General features: G+C 37.5%; 1 protein-coding gene across 3 annotated transcripts in view; it reads left to right on the forward strand.

Annotated features, from left to right (window-relative positions):
* The window catches only part of RAPGEF4 (Rap guanine nucleotide exchange factor 4), a 346,445-nt gene that overhangs the window by 286,807 nt on the left and 37,807 nt on the right, over window positions 1-21,831 (forward strand). For all 3 annotated transcript variants that reach the window (XM_037849336.1, XM_037849337.1, XM_037849338.1), the window contains 2 exons: window positions 7,853-7,941; window positions 11,588-11,666. In XM_037849336.1, the coding sequence (XP_037705264.1) occupies window positions 7,853-7,941; window positions 11,588-11,666 (168 nt within the window). The remainder of the gene's footprint in view (window positions 1-7,852; window positions 7,942-11,587; window positions 11,667-21,831) is intronic.

Consider the following 21,831-nt stretch of genomic DNA (forward strand, 5'->3'; position numbering starts at 1 on the left):
CTTAGAGGGAAGGCTTTCAGTCTCTCACCATTGAGTACTATGCTGGCTGTGGGTTTTTCATATATGCTCTTTATCATGTTGAGGAAGTTTCCTTCAATTCCTACCTTTTGAAGTGTTTTTATCAAAAAGGGATGTTGGATTTTGTCAAATGCTTTTTCAGCATCTATTGAGATGATCAATTGATTTTTCCCTTTCGAGTTTTTAATGTGTTGTAATACATTGATTGTTTTTCTGATGTTGAACCATCCTTGCATGCCTGGAATGAACCCCACTTGGTCATGGTGTATGATTTTTTTAATGTGTCTTTGGATTCGATTTGCAAGTATTTTGTTGAGGATTTTTGCATCTATATTCATTAGGGAGATTGGCCGGTAGTTTTCCTTTTTTGTAGCATCTTTGCCTGGTTTTGGTATTAGATTGATGTTAGCTTCATAAAATGAGTTAGGTAGTGTTCCATTTTCTTCAATGTTTTGAAAGAGTTTGAGTAAGATTGGTGTCAGTTCTTTCTGGAAAGTTTGGTAGAATTCCCCTGTGAAGCCATCTGGCCCTGGGCATTTATTTGTGGGAAGATTTTTGATGACTGATTGGATCTCTTTGCTTGTGATGGGTTGGTTGAGGTCTTCTATTTCTTCTCTGGTCAGTCTAGGTTGTTCATATGTTTCCAGGAAATTGTCCATTTCTTCTACATTATCCAGTTTGTTGCCATACAGTTGTTCATAATATCCTCTTATAATTTTTTTAATTTCTTCAGGATCTGCAGTTATGTCACCTTTTTCATTCATTATTTTGTTTATATGGGTCTTCTCTCTTTTTGATTTTGTCAGTCTAGCTAGGGGCTTGTCAATCTTGTTGATCTTCTCAATGAACCAACTTTTGGTGATATTTATCCTTTCTATTGTTTTTTTGTTCTCTATGTCATTTATTTCTGCTTTAATCCTTGTTATTTCTTTTCTTCTACTTGGTTTAGGATTGGTTTGCTGTTCATTTTCTAGCTTCTTCAGTTGATCCATTAGTTCTTTGATTTTGGCTCTTTCTTCCTTTTTAATATATGCGTTTAGTGCTATAAATTTCCCCCTTAGCACTGCTTTTGCTGCATCCCATAGGTTTTGGTATGTTGTGTTCTCATTTTCATTCGTCTCTATATATTTAGCAATTTCTCTTGCTATTTCTTCTTTAACCCACTGATTGTTTAGGAGTGTGTTGTTTAATCTCCAGGTATTTGTGAATTTTCTAAGTCTCTGATGGTTATTGACTTCTAATTGTATTCCATTGTGGTCAGAGAATGTGCTTTGAATGATTTCAATCTTTTTAAATTTATTGAGGCTTGTTTTATGTCCCAGCATATGATCTATTCTGGAGAAAGTTCCGTGAGCACTAGAAAAGTATGTGTATCCTGGTGATTTGGGATGTAATGTCCTGTAGATGTCTGTTAAATCTAATTCATTTATCAGATTGTTTAGGTTTTCAATTTCCTTATTGGTCTTCTGTCTGGTTGATCTATCTATAGGAGAGAGTGATGTGTTGAAGTCTCCCACAATTATTGTGGAAACATCAATTGCTTCCTTTAGTTTTGCCAATGTTTCTCTCATGTATTTTGTGGCACCTTGATTGGGTGCATAGACATTTACGATTGTTATTTCTTCTTGCTGAATTGCCCCTTTTATTAGTATGTAGTGGCCTTCTTTGTCTCTCAAAACATCCCTGCATTTGAAGTCTATTTTATCTGAGATTAATATTGCTACACCTGCTTTCTTTTGGCTGTAGCTTGCATGAAATATTTTTTTCCATCCTTTCACTTTCAATTTCTTTGTGTCCCTGTGTCTAAGATGAGTCTCTTGTATGCAACATATTGATGGTTCATTTTTTTTGATCCATTCTGCGAATCTATATCTTTTAATTGGGGAGTTTAATCCATTTACATTCAACGTTAAAACCGTGAAGGCATTTCTTGAATCGGCCATCTTATCCTTTGGATTATGTTTGCCATATTTTTCCCTCTCTCTATTAATATCCTTTATTGTACCCATACCGAATCTCTTTAGTACTGAACCTTTCTCCAAGTCTCTCTGTCCTGTCTTTGTTTCTCTGTCTGTAGGGCTCCCTTTAGTATCTCCAGTAGGGCAGGTCTCTTGTTAGCAAATTCTCTCAGCATTTCTTTGTCTGTGAAAAATTTAAGCTCTCCCTCAAATTTGAAGGAGAGCTTTGCTGGATAAAGTATTCTTGGCTGGAAATTCCTCTCTCTCAGAATTTTAAATATATCGTGCCATTGCCTTCTCGCCTCCATGGTGGCTGCTGAGTAGTCACTACTTAGTCTTATGCTGTTTCCTTTGTATGTGGTGAATTGCTTTTCTCTTGCTGCTTTCAGAACTTGCTCCTTCTCTTCTATGTTTGACAGTGTGATCAGTATATGTCTCGGAGTGGGTTTTTTTGGATTTATTCTATTTGGAGTTCGCTGAGCATTTATGATTTGTGTATTTATGTTGTTTAGAAGATTTGGGAAGTTTTCCCCAACAATTTCTTTGAATACTCTTCCTAGACCTTTACCCTTTTCTTCCCCTTCTGGGACACCAATGAGTCTTATATTCAGACGCTTCATATTATCTATCATATCCCTGAGGTCCATTTCGAGTTTTTCAATTTTTTTCCCCATTCTTTCTTTTATGCTTTCATTTTCCATTCTGTCATCTTCCAGGTCACTGATTCGTTGTTCAACTTCCTCTAGTCTTGTACTATGAGTGTCCAGAATCTTTTTAATTTGGTCAACAGTTTCTTTAATTTCCATAAGATCATCCATTTTTTTATTTAGTCTTGCAATGTCTTCTTTATGCTCTTCTAGGGTCTTCTTGATTTCCTTCATATCCCGTACTAGGGTCTCATTGTTCATCTTTAGTTCTTTGAGTAGCTGCTCTAGGTGTGTCTCTTCTGGTCTTTTGATTTGGGTGCTTGGGCTTGGGTTATCCATATCGTCTGGTTTTTTCATATGCTTTATAATTTTCTGTTGTTTTTGGCCTCGTGGCATTTGCTGTCCTTGATAGGGTTCTTTTAGGGTTTGTAGACCAGTTGAAGTCCTTATCTCTAATTTATCAGATCTACAGCTTCGTGGAGTACACTTTCTCTAACTAACCAGCAGGTGGCGTCCACGAGCCACCTGTTCTCCACAAGCCAGATCTCCCCTGCTTAGCCTTTTTGGTGAGTGGGGGAGTGAGTCTTGTGGGGCCCAATTGGTGTCCCAAGCTTGCGTGTGTAGTTGGTGTTGCCTGCCCTGTATGTGGGGCGTGTTTCTGGGCAGTCGGGGAGGGGGGGTGGCCCTAACAATCAAATCTCCCTGATGATCCTAGAGTTTTAAAGCTACTGCAATAGTCTAATCCTTCAGTTCAGTCCTGCCACAGTTTGTCTCTGCCACTGACCCACAAGTCTTTGGTATTGGCGTATGGCTCCTGAGACTTGCAAGTGGGCCCCTCTTCCAGGCTGTGCACCCCGGGTCCTCTGTTGAGGGATGAGTGTGCTATGTCACAGGTGAGTGCCGTCCCCCCAGGGCAGTTCTGGGCTGCTGGGCTGTGTTGGGAGGCTCCCAGTCTGCTCAAATGATGGCTGAATGGGGCTCTGTTAATTCACACTGCTCCCCCTTCCCAGCTCTGGGACATTCAGCTGAGGTTGCAGGGAAGGCTAATGTCCACGCCCAGTTTTGTGGTGTGTGCCTGTTATTTGAAGCACTTCCGTCACACTGGGTTGTCTGGGGCAGCTCTGGGCTATGGGGCTGGCGATGGGCAGGAGTGTTTCCTGTCCACCAGGATGGTGGCTGTGAGCGGACACCCCCCTTTTCTTGGGAAGTTGTGTTGTTTAGTGAATTTTCTCAGCCACTGGATTATTGCCTTTTGTCTCAGAGCTCTCTTATTTCTGCTCTTGACTTGACGTGCCCAAATTTCAATTCTTTGAAGCTTTCTGTATTGAGCTTCTTAGAGTAATTGTTTTAGAAAAAGCAAAAAGGATTTAAAAAAAAAAAAAAAAAAAAAAAAAAAAAAAAAAAAAAAAACGGCCCTCCTCAGAGATCTAATGGGTTATTGAAATGCTAATAGACAAAGCAACCAGGGCCATTAAGGAAAGGTGCCCTGGGCAGAGAGATCAGCCTTGCTTCGGGATTTGCATATGCGCCTCAAGGCCTGATCTCCGCCCTTCCCCTTTCTGTGTTCACCAGAACTCCAAAAATCCTCTGCTTTTACTTTGGAGCTTCTCGTGTTGTTTTCCTTCTATGCCCGTCTCCTCTCTGCTGGGCTGGCTGCTCTCAGAGTCTCTGGTGTCTGGCCTCAGTCTATCTATGGTTGGAGTTTGAATCAGTAGAATGAGTTTCCGATGAGAGCAGCCACTGCAATTCTCCCTTCTCCTTCCTGGAGCTGACAGCCCCTCCTCCCCCGGGACTGAGCCTGGCAGGGAGGGGCGCGGGTCCCCTGGCCGCAAAAACTTACAGATTTCGCTGATCTCAGCAGTTCCACGTTTTCATGAGTGTTGTATGAAGTATGCCCAAAGACAGATTGCTCTGTGGTGTCCAGTCCACGCAGTTCCTGGCTTTTTACCTACTTTCCTGGAGGAGTAACTAAAACATACAGCTCACCAGTCTGCCATCTTGCCCCGCCTCCCCCTGATGAATTTTTATTGTTCAGACTAAAAGCCTAAGACTCAGACATTTTTATCTGAATAAATCAACATATTTGCAAAGAAGGAGGGAAGGAATGTACTGTTGAATATCTGTAGTATATTTTGCATATTTGATTTGATCCTTATTACAACCCCTTTAGGAGTTGGAGAAATTCAGGCTCAGAGAAAAAGTTATTTGCCCAAGGTCACAGAGCTTGGATTTAAGGTCAGCTTGACCAACTCCCATGGGTATGTTCCTTCAGTCTCCCAACTTATTATAGCAAAATATAGTATGTAAATATTACGTCTTCAACACTATCTAGTAAATATTGCAAACCAATATATTTCACATGGACTATATAAAAAAATATCTTTCTGCTCACAAACATATAAAATTACCATCCATGTTTCTTTAAATTTATTATTCATTTTTTTACTAATAAATTCATTTTTTTACTAATATATTTTTAATGCAGTTTTATTGAGATATACTCACATGCCATATAATCCATCCAAAGTATACAATCAGTGGCTCATAGCATCATCATACAGTTGTGCATTCATTGCCACAGTCAATTTTAAAACACTTTCATTACTCAAAAATAGGGAAAAAAAATTAAAATAAAAAAAGAACACCTAAGCCATCCCATGCCCCTTTCCCCCCCTATTATTTATATATATTTTTGTCATTGTTTTATTACTCAACTGCCCATACACTGGGTAAAGGGAGTGTTGGTCACCAGGTTTTCACTATCACAGGGTCACATGATAAAAACTGTATAGTTATACAGTTATCATCAAGAATCAATTCTACTTGATTACCATTCAACAGATTCAGGTATTTCCTTCTTGCTATTCTAATACATTAGAAATGAAAAAGGAATATCTATATCATGCATAAGAATAACCTCCAGAATGACCTCTTGATTCTATTTGAGATCTCTCAGCCACTGAAACTTTATTTTGTTTCATTTCTTTTCCCCCTTTTGGTCAAGATGGTATTCTCAATCCCATGGTGCCAGGGCCAGGTTCACCCCGGGGAGTCCTGTCCCTTGTTGCCAGGGAGACTTACACCCCTGGGCGTCATGTCCCACATAGAGGGAAGGTAGCGAGTTTATTTGCAGAGTTGGCTGAAAGATTTGCCTAAGTATTTTTGTGTCGTCCTTCGAGCCCACAAAGGGAGATGAGCCAGAAAGCATTTTTTATTTGAAGATCAGAGCTACCCCTAGTGATTTTCTTTAGTGACCTTAAATATAACTAGATATTTTATCGTATAATCTGTATTCTTTAATAATGCCTTAGAGGTCTCAGGAAAATTTTGCTAACTGGAAAGGTAAACTTTGAAAATTCTTCTTCACCTTAAAACATCTGACCAGTAGGCATCTGAGTTCCCTTCCATCACTTCTTCATATCACTGGGGAATGAACAAAAGTATTTGCTTATTATAATATCTTCTTTTCGGATTGTCCTCCACATAAAGATTTTTATTAAATCAAATGAAAGGGAGCAGAAAAGGAGAAGCCATGTTTATTTAATTTATTGTAGGCCTGTATCTGAGTCTTCTTAAATCTCCTTATTTGTGACCCAGTTTTCTTATGTAATTAAAAAAGTGTACATTTTCACACTAACCCATTTAACAAATATCAGTGAGTACAAAATAATGCACCAAGCAAAATCAGTTCTCTAAGAATGAAAAGCCTTTCTCTCAAGAGAACATTTTACATATTGAGTTTTTCCAAGTCAAGCTACAGTTGAAAAGAGGGGATACCCATATAAGTGAATTTGGGGCTGATGATCCTGACAACTTTGATAACATATCAACAGCCATGTGTATGGATGAGTTAAAATTTAGGAAACTTTAGGGCTTCTATCTCCTGAGAAATTGTTATTTTTGAACTCAAGGAAGGTTGCCATATTGGTTCTGATAATAATATTATTTTTGAATAACTTTTCCCATGAGAAATCCAGGATAGTTTATGTATGCATTTTTAACTTTTAAAACCACCTGTCTCTGCTCAAGCCACTCAATTCTGAGTGTGATATTAAAATGTCAACAAGATAGTAATTCTTACGGTGACTATACTACATAGAGCCCTCAAACATTTGCCGTCTGGGGTATTTTTCTGCTCTCTAGTTATGTGGATTTAGTAAGAAAGAAAGAATTTGAAATGACTATTCCTGTTTTAATTACTGTGTTGCTTTTCCATTAGACTATCAACTATCCCATTGCTCAACTCAACTCTGTCCTGTTTGCAAAAATACAATCTCTTTCAGCAATCCACACTCCACTACTTTTTTTTTTTACTTGCAGATAGAAGTGTCCTCATTTCCAAAAAAAAAAACAGTGTCCTCATTTCCAAACTTGATGTTGGGAGAAGATTTTCTGTCACAGGTTACATAATGCCTTTTCTCTATAGGAGGGTTTTTAATACTGGGGAGCATTCCCCATAGAATAAGTTCCATGAAACTAGACCTAGTCTCCATCCAGATCATCTTGCTGCACAGGCAGAGAGTTGAGTGAAACACGCTAAAGACCTGGCTCACTTCAGAAATCTCGTATTTACTAACTTTGTGACCTCACTTTGTTGACTGAAATCAATTATATGGATTATCTACTGCTGATTTAGCATTTCTTCTTTATAATGCTACTGGGGTTTTGTTTGTTTGCTTGCTTATTGGTGTTTGGGGGTTTTGTTTTGTTTTTTTCCTCTTGTTTTATTATTAGCTGCATTTCTCAAGCACATACCAGTTTACAGTTGGGAAAGACAGACCATTCCAGAAATAGGCAGGGAAATCCAGTGTGGGACTGAAATTTTGCTACAAGTCACCCATATATGGATAACCTAGTTTACTGTGATTTCCCCTCGCCTGCTCCCCCTGCTTGACCTGAGCTGCCCTGGGATTTACATGTTCCCTTTCATTCCCCTTTGGAATACTGCTGAGGCTTCTCAGTTCCTAGCCAGCTAAAGCTGCTCTCCAAAAAGTTTCCTTTAGTTCCATGTAGGGAAAAAAGAACAACATTTTCAGTAACTACTTTGATTTGTGGTTTTTCCATTATCTTCCTATGTGACTTTGGCAAGGTATATAATCTTTCTAATCATGAGGATAGTATTGACCACAGTTAATACATTCCCCAAGCTCTCAAATTAATACACACACACACACAAATGATTTGTCCACTGTTGGAAAAACTAATGATATTTTTATTTTTTTTATCTAGGTATACTGTGATGTCAGGAACACCTGAAAAAATTTTAGAGCATTTTCTAGAAACAATACGCCTTGAACCAGCTTTAAATGAAGCAACAGGTATACTCATAGAACAATTTGGTGTGTCCGTTAAATTCATGCATAGCGTTGTAAATAAATTCTGAATTCATCCTCAGCCTGTATAGTCAATGTAGCTTTAGAAGGGAGTGATGTGCATTAACATTAGGGCAGCACCCTTGTGTGACCCAGGTGGGGATTGAACTTCTCCCTCTCGTCTGTCCTCTCCAATCCTGGCTGTCCTTTGTAGATCATTCAGCCTCATCCACACATCAGAGGAAAACCTTCCTTAGGCATCTGTTTGGTTATAATTTAAATCCTACCTCTTTCCATAAATGTTTTGAAGCTGCCTATATAAAAGGCACAGCCCTGCTCCAACTGGGGAGTAGCGTGGTTCTGTGGTTGTCAGTTCTTGGCTGCCCCAAAGTGTAACTAAATGCCACCTTACAGTGAACCAGTCTTGTTAACCAAGATGCAGAGGTTTGAGGGTGAACAAGACGAATCTTACCAATGAACTCAGTATTCAGGGTTTTGGTATGATTCCCTGCTTTGGTTACCATCTGTATATGACATTCAATTTTTTAGAAAAATTCCATGCTAATGCTCTGTCTCTGAGAATAAAGCCATGAATGGGTTAATATTTAAAGAGATCCATAGAAGAACATTTCTCACTAAAAGAATGTCAAGACATGTATTTCAAAAACAGTGATAGTCAAAGGTCATTGATCTTTGCAGTGTGCTCAAGGGTGAATCAATCATTTTTATTTATACCTCCAAAAAGTATTTTCCCACTGATTTACTTCTTATTTTATCACCTCATTTCAGTTTTTCATTTTGTAAACAGATTATCTTAGGTACTTTTTACATAACAAATTAATTGGGGAGTATTAGATATAAAAGCCAATATCCCTGGCCCAGGCCAAAGATAATTCCAGTTCAATATTTGTCAAGTATCTTGTTGGGCAGGCACTAATCCAGATGCTTAGGACTAGGCAATGTTAACAAGTAAAGACCCTTCCCCGCCATCTTCAGGAAGCTTATAGTCTGCTAAAAGATGTAGAGAATGTGCAAATAACTGTAGTGAAAGCAGAATGTTGTCTGTACTCTGGGAGCACTGACAGGTTGAGTGGATGAGAGAAAGTGTCATGGAGAGCAGAGCCTTTGCCGTGGCCCTGAGGTGAGGCTAGTAACCAGTAACAGAGCTTGGGTACAAAGCCTTCCATGCTGACGGGAAACATGAGTACTGATCTAAACAGGAAAGGAAGAGCAAGTGGTCTGATTTTGCTCTTATACTACTGAATGTGTAAGTGGGAGAAGGAAGAGAAAGTCTAAGGATTTGGAGTACAGATTTTGGAGGGTCCTAAAAGCAAAGCTAAGCACTGAGGAGTGGTTGATGTCTGGACAAGGAGAATGTGATGAGAGCTGTGCTTGAGGAAGGTTACTCTGCATTTAGGATGGAGAAACCCTTGAGGGACTAGTTAGGAGGCATGGCTTCCTGGGGCAATGACCTCAGTAAACCAAATTTCTAGGACCATAGCTCAGGAAAAATAAAGCAGATTTTCCCCCACCGATTGACTCTTTACCTAGAATGTGTGATTGTATAATACAATCACTTCCCTAAACTGAATTATGACTCGAAAGGCAGATTCTGGTACATTTGAGACTATGGCATCTCAGGAAAGATCTCTAAGATCTTTACTACCTGTAAAGAGCAAATAAAACCTTCCTTAAAGTCACCTCTGTAAAAGGTGGGTACTGGATTTATTGCTTCTCAAACAATAAAATCTTGCCGGCCAGAAATCAGGGTATTCTGTCGATGGCAAATGGGATGTGAATCCTAAACCGTTAGTTCCATTTTTTTATTGTTGTTAGAGACTAGATTAACACTATAATTTATATCAGACTTTATTCCCTGCAGTTTTTTCTGATTGGTTTTCTTACAAGTAACATGTTTGACCTTGGAGATAAAATGTAAGTCAGTTTCATTCTCATATATAAAAAATAATAATGTGTCCTATTGCTGTTCTGGACACTAAAAATAATCCTATTGCAGGTCCATAAAACTCATGGATACAGTGGAGTGGTAGACCCTTGGCATTCATGGATTGAAAATAAAGTGAGAAATCTGAGTTGACAGTGGAGCTTGTTTATATCATAGAAATGAACACCCCTGGATTGACAGTACACTCTCTTAATTTACCAAAACATCTCTTTTCTGCCTAAGAACTATTGGTTTCCTAGACTTTTCACTTCTATGAGCAGCATTCAGAGTTGAATGACTTAGGGAATCATTTTCTAGTAAGAAATAATTTTTAAAAAAATCAGTTCCCAAGAGTAACTGCATGTGATAGAGAACAAGAAAGGTACATTGAAATGTGGGCACTGGGTGGTTGGCTTTGCTAAGTAACCAGCTCCCCAGCATTACAGCAACCAGGTCAAATCAGTACCTTCACAAAATTAAAACTATTGCATAGCTCAAAACTTCTGAGTGGCTGATAGGCATTACCTCCCCTATTCTCAGAGAACATACAAATCATAAAAACGTGGACATAGTTGTTGAATTTGGGCAAACCAAAGTCCTTTTTACTAGGGAAAGATAGTTCTATATAGCTTCTATCTTGTACCTTCTCTTCTCTGGCTCAGTATGATGGGACTGAGAGTGATGACAGTTTGGATTATACTCATCACTTATATTTAAATGAGTATAATGGTTAAACCTTTAGTCACTGATTGAAAATTTGCCCATGTTAATTGAAAACATGGATATTGGAAATCTAATTCAAATAGTTAAAATTTGCTTGTATCTCACCATTTCGTGTTTGAAAAGTTATGCAAGTTTCATAAATCTTAGCCAGTGTAGTGCATTTCTTTGAAAATTCCCGTGGCATCTTGGAATACAAGTTTCAGTAGGCATATTCCTAAGGCTTTTGAGTTTGTCTATGTGTGCTTTCCTGCGAGAGCTGACTGGACACAGTTGTCTTTGTAATGTAGAACAAGCATCAAATTCAGTGTTGAAGCAAATGAGGTTTATCTTTGGGACTTGCCTTATTTCCCTTGCCATCTCTCTGCTAACCTACCTACAGAATAGCTTCAAATATAGGACATTCATCATTTTAATCTGCTGGATAACTTTTGCTTTGCTCCAGTTGCAGCTCACAGCCTTTATAATTGTCCTTTTTAGCTGCTTTTCTTCTCACCAATTTTCTTCTCTTATTGCCACCTTTTTCTATAATTCTAGCACCCTTTCAACTCTTCATTGCTCCTTCTAGAATAGGAGATTTAAAAAAAAGAGAGAGAGAGGTAAAAGAAAAGAGACATTGAAAAAGGAAATGTGGCATAAAGTAGACAAAGAAATGACTGTCTTAATTCTACATACATGGTATTGCCCATAGGTGGCTCTTTATTAAAGCAAACAAAACTTTGTGGCTAAGGTGACTAATAGCCATTTGTACCAGGCTTCCTCTTTTTAAAATGTTATACTTTTTGTCCATTGTGCCAATAAATTGAGTTTTGATCTTGAACTCTGTCAACATTATTATTTTATATGCATGTATGGTAGAACTACAACACCCCAAACCAACTCAGAAGAACCATTGGCCAAGAACAAATGAATAGACAGTCTTGTTTTCCTAAAGATTTCTACAAGAACCTAATTTCCTTTCTGCTTTGCTCTTTTTCCCCACTCTAGATTCTGTTTTAAATGACTTTGTAATGATGCACTGTGTTTTTATGCCAAATACCCAGCTTTGCCCAGCCCTGGTGGCCCAATATCCTTTTGTTATGAAAAGTCTCTGTTCTCTTGAAGACATCCCACATAAAAGATCTAAGTGGCCATTATCTCATCTCATCCTCTGAAGGTAAGTCTTGGCCCAGGCAAAGTTGTGCTTTAGACCCATGCCAAACTGAAATTCCAGCAGTTTTTCCCACACAGACTCTAGCTCTCCTCAGTGTAGGTCTGTTGTGCCACGTTTGATAATATTCTCAATATCTGTGTAAAGAAATGTGAACCAGTTTGCCTCAGGAAAATGATGCTGGCAAGGAATATACTTGCCTGGGAAGGAGGCTAGAAAAGTGTATGGAGAACAATCTAGGTGTGTTATTTAAAGATGGCTCCCCGATCTTGGAGATAGACTTTATAGCTCTGTGGAAAAAAAAAAAAAGGATATATGGCAGGGTGGACCATGGTCTGCTTTGGTTCTTGCTCCAAACTGCAATATTAATCAGATTGCTAAACTGCTAAGATAGATACAAGTTATCATTGTGAGGTTAATATCTTTCATATTTGTCCTGTCCCTCCTTTCTTCCAGATACTGAAATTTTTTTGTTGCTATTTTTTATCATCATCATATTGACTTAAAACAAAGAAACAAAACTTGAAATTCTAAAAGCAGTTCCTCTAGGCAGATTGAAGGCTGCGTTTATTTTAGGCAGCTTTTTAATAGTGTATTGAATTGACCAATTGATGTATAGTGTCTGGCACAGAGTTTGCATTCAGAACATGTAAACTGAATAAAAGAAATGAATATCATTCATGAGTTATACCTTTGACTTTAGATGACGTGTGAAAGGATATTTTTGAATTCTACTTTATTTTTATCTATACTGGAGAAACAAGCTTAGACCCAAAACACTTTGGCTTCTTTGAGCAGTTAAATACATTGAAGGAGAATGCTTCTTTCTTTTTTCTGAGCAGTCCAATCAATGTTGACATGCTTCATTTTTTCAGAATTATAATTGCTCTTTCCTGATTCTCATTTTCCTGTACACCCATAATTCTCTTTGAAGTCAACTGAACATGTGAGGATAGTAGATTTGGGTTGAATGTGTTCCTTAGTGGGAGCTGCAACAGTGAGATTTGGGTGTTTATTTGCCTGGAAACTATCCTTCCAAGTAATGACAGCTTAACGAGACTTACATATATTATATATTGTTTCTGGCACATATTCCATTTTTCTCAAGTAAAATTAACACATTCAGGGTTTCTCTGTGCTCTTTTAACTCCATACATGGCAGTCATTATTAAACCTTTCAGATTTGTTGGAAGAAAAAAATAAAAACCACCACTGCATTTAGACTAATTTTTTTCCACCAGTTAGCATGTTGATAAGTCGAAGGCAAACAAAACCAAAATAAGATAAGTAAGAGTAAAGAGGGCCAAGTCATATCATCTTTACAACTCAAAGCCCCAAACCCTGAGCTTGAATTCTGCAAATTCTGGTTTCTTCATTTATTAACTTATTTTCCTTCAGAGTTAGTTGAGAACATCTAGATCACGTACCTCTGCTTTAAGTTCCTGGAGGGGAGGTTCATATAATGCTCATGTAGGGAGGTGTGGCATAATGATATTGATGGGGAGGAAGAGTGAACAGTAGTATAAAGGGATCTATGAGATCAAATCTAATTCTTCTCCCAGTGGATTCAAGGGGATCCAGGATGGCCAAGTATAATCTCCAGCACCTAGAACTCTCAGATCCCCTTTCTTACACCTACCCTGGGAGAACTTAGAGTCTCTTCCTTATATTTTTAACCAACTCTCCATGTGTCAGGCACCATACAGAGAGTATTGACCTCTATTGAACCACTTTATCCTTACCTTACTTGATCTATTGGGTTAATATTAGCTTTATTTTACAAATAAGGATACTGATGCTCAAAAGAATGGGGTGGCGTGCCCAAGGCCAGTGGCAGAGCCAGGGTATATCCCAGGTCTTAGGACTCCAAGCCTGGGGTTTGTAATTTTTTCTCTTCACAGTCTTATCTTTAAAAGCCTATATAAATGTTTAGTGATTCCATAACCTTTTGTAAGAGTTTAAGAACATTTCTTGACAATGTAATGCAGAGTACATGTTTATCTATGATTCAGCTGCCTAAAACAAAGTAGACCTCTTTTGTTGAAACCAAATAAAGTGCTTTGTGGAACTCATCTGTCCTAAAAATCCTCAATGATTTGCTGAATATATCCCTGAAAAAAAATGTGCATTTTCAGTTTTAACAGTGTTCCCAATGTGCCAAGGCTCCTATTCTGTACACTTGAGGGACCCATTTTCCATACTCATCTGAAGAGCTCAGAGATGTCACAGCAGGCCTCGAGGGGTTCTTCCTGCAGGTGTGCCCAGTGGGGAGGATCGGGCAGGGGTCTGGGGCCTATGGGCTGGTCCAGAACTGTCCAATAGAACTTTCTGCAATAAAGGAAGTTTTCTATGCCTGTGCTAGCCAATACAGTCACCTCTAGCCTTGAAATCAGCTACTGTGACTGAGAAACAAAAATTTTAATTCTGTTTAATTTTAATTATTTTAATTGAAATAGCCACATGTGGCTAGTGGCTATGATATTTGACAGTTCAGGTATAATCTTTCAGTCCCTGCCATAAAGCCTCAAACAAGAATTGTTGTTCTGTAATGCCTAGGGGACACCCCAGGGAGACCTGAGGTCCATGTGCTGCAGGAAAGCAAGATGAAAGAGCTTTATTGCAAAGATCATATATGTATAAGTGCAGCTACATCATGTTTGGGCCCAATTTAACACCCCCCTCCCCCAGGGAGATGTTATATAGTCTCCGTGTATATAACACTGTGGTTTTTTGGTCGTAAGTAACATAAACCAACCGTGACTGACTTAACGAATAAAGAAATTCATGAGAAAGAAATGAAGTAACACACAGAACTGAGGAGCCAGGCTTTAGAAAGGGGTTCAGGGGGCAGGAGCTAAAGACTCTGCTGCTGGAGTAAATCTGCTCCAAACATCCTGGGCCCTCATTCTACTCCCTGGGAATAGTCACATTCCCAGGAAGGAGGGTCTAGTCGCCCAGCTTAGGTCACTGCCCATATCTTTGCCAAGAGAAGGCAAAGCACTTCACTGGACAATTTCACAGAGACTTCATGCAAATAAAAACAGAGAAAGTGAAGAAATAGACGATAGGCAAGCAAAAACAACAAAATACATACACTGTTTATTGCCACCCCCACAGGCTGATTTGGGGCAATAGGGATATATAATGTAAAACTGAAAAAGTGGGTTAACCCTGTTTTTCACTTAGGATATAGAGATAGTAAAACACTTAACCACTTCCCATTAGTGAGTTGCTTTGGCTGAGTGTTTTCAAAGTACTTAGTATCTATGAATTCATAGCAGCCCTATAAAGAAGTCAGAATTTTCACTGCTCTTTTTCCAAATCAATAAACCAGGATAATGAAAAATTATGATTTGCTCAGAGAAAGGTAATTACTAGTACAGAAAAGATTTGAGCCCTGAGACACTGACACCTATTTCTGTCCTTAATCCACTTTGTATGTCTCCTCCAATTTTGCTTTTAGCACAGAGAAAGATGGTAGAACTCTGTTTGACATTAATATTTCAGGCCTTTTATGTGCTAATGAAAGAGAATTTCTATTCAATAGTTACACATGGGACATGATTTGACCTCATGAATGTAAGTGCTTTATAATGAGTTTTTAAAATCATATTTGCTCAATTTCTATACTTTTCATTTGCAGTTTCTTTAATTTTTAAAAAATCTGCATTTAAAGTTCAGCTCAATTTTCCTTTAGTCTTTAAAAAATTTGTTTTAAACCGCCTATATTCCTATCACCTCCCACATATATCTATTGCCATCATTTTGGTGTGTATCCTAGCCTTTTTTTCCTATACATATAGAAATATATTTTTAAATACAATAATGTAAATAATTTTGTAGGCTTTTAACTAAACAATATCTCATTAATATCTTTATATGCCATTACATATTTTTCTATAACATCATTTTTCTGAATATAGTTTTGTCATCTTTAAAAATAAGTCATTCTCATTGCAAAAAAAATTTCAGTGAATGCAGAAAAAGAGAAGAGAGCAAAATTCACCTGGTATCTCATCACTGTTAATAATTTTATGAAAAAATCTTCCAGAAATTATATATATAATTTTATATAAATATTATATTATATATCATTTTTTGTAATATGTTCTTTTTTTACTTAGTGTGTTGTGAGTATCTTTTGAATCTATAAATGCATACATACATATACACACACACACACACACATAAAATTACATCATCTTTTTTTTTTTCAGGTAATTCCACAAACATTTATTGAACAGTTAAAATGTGCCATACAGCGCTGGGCACTGAGGGACAAAAATACATGAGAAAGATACATTTTAATTTTTAATGGCTGCATAATATTATATGGTAGCTGTGTTGTAATTTCTTTTCCTAGCCTTCTTCTATTGGATATTTAGATTATTTCCATGGTTTTTTTGTTTTTTGTTTGTTTGTTTGGTATAACAAACAAAATAGTATGAATCACAGCCTTTCAACTAAATCTTTAGCCATGTATATGATCATTAAAGTCTTTAAGTTCCTAAAAGTTGGCAAAGAATATATAAAATTTTAACAATTTTGATGTTTATTACCACATTGCTCTCCTATAGTCTTAATTTTGTGTTTTATGATTAAACTCTGCCATATTTGTGAAATGCAAGCATGTACACCTAAAGGCAGGCCTCTAATTCAGCAAGTGATCACAACTAATTAATAGTATTTTGAGTAACTGTCTCCTTGGTTCAGAGTATTGTCACATCATTTGTTTTATCTTTCCAACCCATCCCCCAAATGCAAGGCAAAAAGGACTGTTATATTATTTCATTTTATGTGTAGGAGAAATCAAGGCACAGGGAGACCAAAGAACCACCTCAGATTCTGCATACACTGGCAGATGTGTGGAGGAAGTCCTTGTAGCACTAATGTAATTCTGGTTTGCAGGGGAGATGGTGGTTGACTTCCAACATCCATGCCTTCTCAGTTGGTCAGTTGAATCATTCATGGTTATCAGCTGCCCTTGCCATGACTGATTCTCATGTTGCAGGCTTTAGATAGATTGGGCCAGTGAGATTCAAAGTGAGGCTCTCTGGGGCTTCTGGGTAAAAAGTTTTCTCAACATTTCAGAGAGAGAACAGGAAGCCTGTAACCCCAGTTGCTGGTGGCTGCCATCCTACAATCACGAGGAGAATGAGCCCTAAGATGAAGCTGAAATCAGTGGGGATTCAGAACAATGGGGTCTATGATGACATTATTAGCAACTGGACCAATCCTGAGACTTACCTTGCCAACAGCTTTTCTCTTATGTCAACTAGTACAGGTTTTTGGATTAAGGCAGTTCTTTGTTGTTTAGGGCAGACTGCTGCTGCAGCTAAAGAACCCTAAGTTATAAATGGCTTATATTTAAATTTATAGAAATTTAAATGCAGCAATATTTTGTCAAATATCTTCTGTTAGTATCCTACTTTTAGTTTAGTATTCAACACAAATTCTATGCTTTTGGCATTAAAAAAATTTAATTTCTTGAATTTAAAAGAAAAAAATAGACTACAGATTTTTTTTACTGTTTTAGCTAAAACTGCCTCTATATGTATTATGTCCTTTGTACAGAAACAAAGTAAACATGACGACTTCCATTATTGAAAAGGCAGTGTCTCTATCATTTATTTCTCTGTGAGATTGACCTGGGGATGTTATCTTCATAAATTGATTTGTGTTCTCTGAGAGGAACATTTATCAACATTTGCTTTTCTTGTTTATGAAGGATCTACAAAATAGTGTCAGGTTCATATTCTCTAGATGAAGCTAAGTATTTAGAAACATTCTTTAGATTAGTAAGGAAATTTTTCAGCTTAAATTTTGTTGAAGCAGAATTTTACTGTTGTAGTCCCCATTTGGTTCTAAAAGTATATGATCTGTATGTCACCATCAGAATAATCTGCTTCTTCAAAAGCGCAATTTCAGAGTTTATTTCCAATGAGAAAGGCTTGGTTGGATGGTATAAATATAATGCACTCCTCAGAAGAAAATGACTGTATTATCAGATATTCTACAAAATACTGTGGTAACATTTTCTCAGTATCGTATCAATGCTTTTCATACTATTTACATGATAAAGAAAATGAGGCTGAGAAGCTAAGTAATTTGCTCCAAGTTATAGCTAGTAAATTTTGGAACTAAGATTTGAACCCAGACCATATGGTGCATTAGGCCATATTGTAACCACTATGCTATGAGAACAAGCCCCTGGTTTGAGACTGCAAGGATGATAGCCAAGAGCTAGAGGCTTCTAAAAGGTCAGTGGGAAAAAATATACTGAACAAGAAAATGGGAGGCATCTAAAGAAACTGACAGCACAGAAAGCAGTCTTGTGAGCTCAAAGTTCATAGGTGCGTACAATATGGAAACAGTATTAGTAGGAATGGCAGTGCCAGGTTAAGCCCAGAAACACCTAGTTTTATGAAAAACTCTAAAACCATCCATGGAAAATATTTTAATAATTTACAAAGGAGGATTGATATTAATGATGGTAGCTCAAGTTTACTGAACATATAATAGATCTCAGATACTTTTCTACATGTTTCACCTGTGTTATCTCATTTAATCCTTTACAGCCATCGTACAAAGTTTACTGTTTAAACTGAAGATCTAAGTGGTCAACTGATTTACCAAGAGTCACACAGTGTGTAAGTGAGGAAGGCAGGAACTGAACCCAGGCAGTCTAAATCCAGAACATGCCTTGTTAAGCATGTGCTACATCGAGGAAGGAATAGACCTGGTGCTCAGAATGGTGGGATGTTCCATGAAGGCAAGTAGGGAAGTAAAGAGGCCCAAAATACAGTGAGAAAACCAAGAACACCGATGTCCTGCATCATACAAGCTGTATTATTTGGCAATTACCCTTAACCTCTCTGAGCCCTTTCTGTGTAATAAGGGTCATTATACTTACCCTACCCATCTCACCAAGTTCTTGTGAGGATCAAATAGGGTTATGTGTGTCAAAGTGCACTGTAAAACTTAAAGCCTTATATAAATATTGCAAGTCTTGTTATACCATTGAGAGAGGAATATGGCATAACGTAAAGAATGTGAAATCTTTGTCTAGTTGGTGGGCAAATGACCCCCAAAGTTTGTTTTCAACTGCAAGCAGAGATCTTGTATGCAAAGCAGGATTTTAAAAAACAACAACATTGAAGAGTATCAGTTTGAATGTTGATAAGTGTTTTATAAATAGCTGCATAATTAGCATGTACTTACTGCAAAAAGTATACATAATATTTTATTCCCTGTTGTAGGCTGTAATGAATCTGCTGCCTCTACATCCTAGGAGGTTTTCACTTACTTTCCCCATGATAATTTTAATACATGGAACCATTATTAGCTGAATTAAGAATAAGTAAATGAGCAGTAAAAAAAATACAGAAAAATTACAGGTGCCTGTGGTGAGTAAGATAATAACTAGGTAAAAATATATGAAATAATTACAGTGTTTGAACGGCAGAGCCGGCATGAGGAAAATGACTCAATGGAATATTAAGCCTGCTGTTGCAGGCGAGAAAGCGTGTAGCCTACACCGTGGCCTTCGCCTCTTCTGATTTTCAGCCCTACTATCCCTGAAAACAGATCTGACCTGTTCTCAGCTGCATCTACACAACGCCAAAGGAGCTGGCCCAATTCAGGAGGATTTAGTCACTCTGAAAGTTTGACGTCTTGTATATTTAATACCCAAGTATATAATGGAAAGAATTTTTAAAATGTATCAGATGTTCAGGAATTTGTGTAGATTTAGTCAAATGGTGACATTGAATTTTTTATGAACTTATTTAGAACATGTTTCTCTGCTTTGAATATAACATCTTGGCAAAGTAGAATTCCAGGAAATTTAGATAAAGGGTTTTTAAAGAGTTGTGATATTTTTGAAGTTTTTTTTTTTTGGAAAATTGTGTTATATATAGCAACTTAATGATGTAATTGAAATGTTTATGGTAATCAATCAGTCAATCAACAAACATTTGCAACTTTTTTTGTTTCTGTGTGTCCAGTCCTTTGCTAGGAAATGGAGAGAGTCAAAATATATTTAAAACATGGTTTTTGCTCTTAAGAATTCTGATTTAGTGCTCCTGAATTGTGAGAAATTTTTATTACAAAAGTAATCTCAAATTCGAATTTGAATGATGAGTAGATTTAAGAATGGTTAGTAGTGGCAAGCAACAGCTTTCTACATTGGCAGGCACAGAACAAAGAGAGCCAATTGGAACTACAGCATAGAAGAGCTAGTTCAGATGTTAGAAAGGACTACCTAACGGATTGTCAGGGCTGCGACAATTAGCTCTTGGTTATCTGTGTGGGCTCTGTGTGCTCTAGGGATCTTTTTTGGATCAGTTTCTACACCTCAGGTAGATTTCCCGTCATCCAGCACACTTCTGAAACACCTGATACTGCCAAATAATATATGTTTGCATAAAGAGATTAATATCAGACAAAGCATAACAGTGTAGACACAGAAAAGGAGTACTAGGGCGGGAGAGAAGAGAACTGAGTTCTAGTCCTAAGAACTCCATTGATAAGTTTCGGAAAACCACCTAACCTCATTCTGCCTCGGTTTCCTTTCCTCTAAAATGATGGCATAGAATGAGATGCAATCAAAGGGCTCTTGTAACTCACAGATTCTATGATTCTGTGAATCATCTGAAATCATCTCAGTTTGTCAGTGATGAGTTTGGCCACTTCAACTATTATGGCCTTTTTAAAAAAAATTTTATTTTGGTAACATATAATCAACATAAAATTGCCTTCTTTAACCACTTTCAAGTATACAATGCAGTGGTGTTAATTACATTCACAATGCTATGCCGTGGACACCATCATCCATTTCCAAAACCTTTTTATCATCCCAGACAGAAACTCTGCACGCTCACAACTCCCTATTCGCCACTTCCCCACCTGGTAATTAGTAACCTAATGTCTGTCTTTATGAATTTGCACATTCTAGGGATTTCATATAAATGAAATCATACCATATTTGTCCTTTGTGTCTGGTTTATTTCCTTCAACGTGATGTCTTCAAGGTTCATCCATGTTGTAGCATGCATTAGAATTTCATTCCTTTTTTAGGGCTGAATAGTATTCTTTCATGGCCTTTTTTCAGTTGCGTTTAAAATAACAATTCAGTGAAAAATGCTAGATTCCCTTGCAGACTTTTAACTAGCACTTTATGAGATACCAGCACCATGTTAGCTTTCTGTGTCTCCTTCTACCTTCAGTTCAGGCTGCCACAGTGCTGCTGCCTGAACCCACTGCCATGATATCCGAAGCCTTGGTCTTGTACAGTGAAAGTTCTTCCCGAGCATTGGACAAAATCGTTGGATTATCATGTATTTTCTTTTCTCTACTAATATGCTTTTAGATGCTTTTAACATAGACATTAGCCAAGTACATATTTTAGTAAGCATCTTAAGATGTTAAAAATATCTTACATATGTAGTACACACTGATAATCCTTTCTAAATTCTTATTCATCCTGGAGAGGAGTTAGATTTTCTCCACATTGGTGGACTTTCTTCATCAAATGGTTAATGCGTTATTCCAATTTTAGCCAGAGAAGGTAGTGGCTTCTCCAAGCTTCCTGATTTTTCAATCTATGAATATGCTATATTTGAATTGTTAACTATTTTTAGGTTGCATTTTTGAAATCATATTAAGGTAAGGGAACGGGTGAGATGTTCTTTATTCTATGTTCCCTGACAGGACTATAGTTTTTCTTCCCTCCCCGCTTTCTTGTAGGAGTTAAATAAAATCTAAAATTACATGAATCTTTTGGAATTCTGGAGAGATTGTTACAGGAATGAATAGGAGCCCCAACACTTCCCTTGTAACCGTTTCAGGTATAATCGATTATGTTCAAAGTCTTCCCTGTGTCCCTTAGGAATCTGATTCATGTGGGCAGCTCAGGAACGGAATAGTGTGTTGCCCAGGGAGGGGCAGAAGCCTTGAGTGCATGCCAGGATTCAGCTGTAAATTCATGTAACCCCCATCTCCATTTTAGTAAATAAACATCTGTAAAGGGAAAAGGGAAACTTTGAGGAATAAATCAGAGCTTTCTTTTATTTTTCCAGAA

The sequence above is a fragment of the Choloepus didactylus genome, chromosome 9, assembly GCF_015220235.1.
Source record: "Choloepus didactylus isolate mChoDid1 chromosome 9, mChoDid1.pri, whole genome shotgun sequence".
NCBI classification, from domain to species: Eukaryota; Metazoa; Chordata; class Mammalia; order Pilosa; family Megalonychidae; genus Choloepus; species Choloepus didactylus.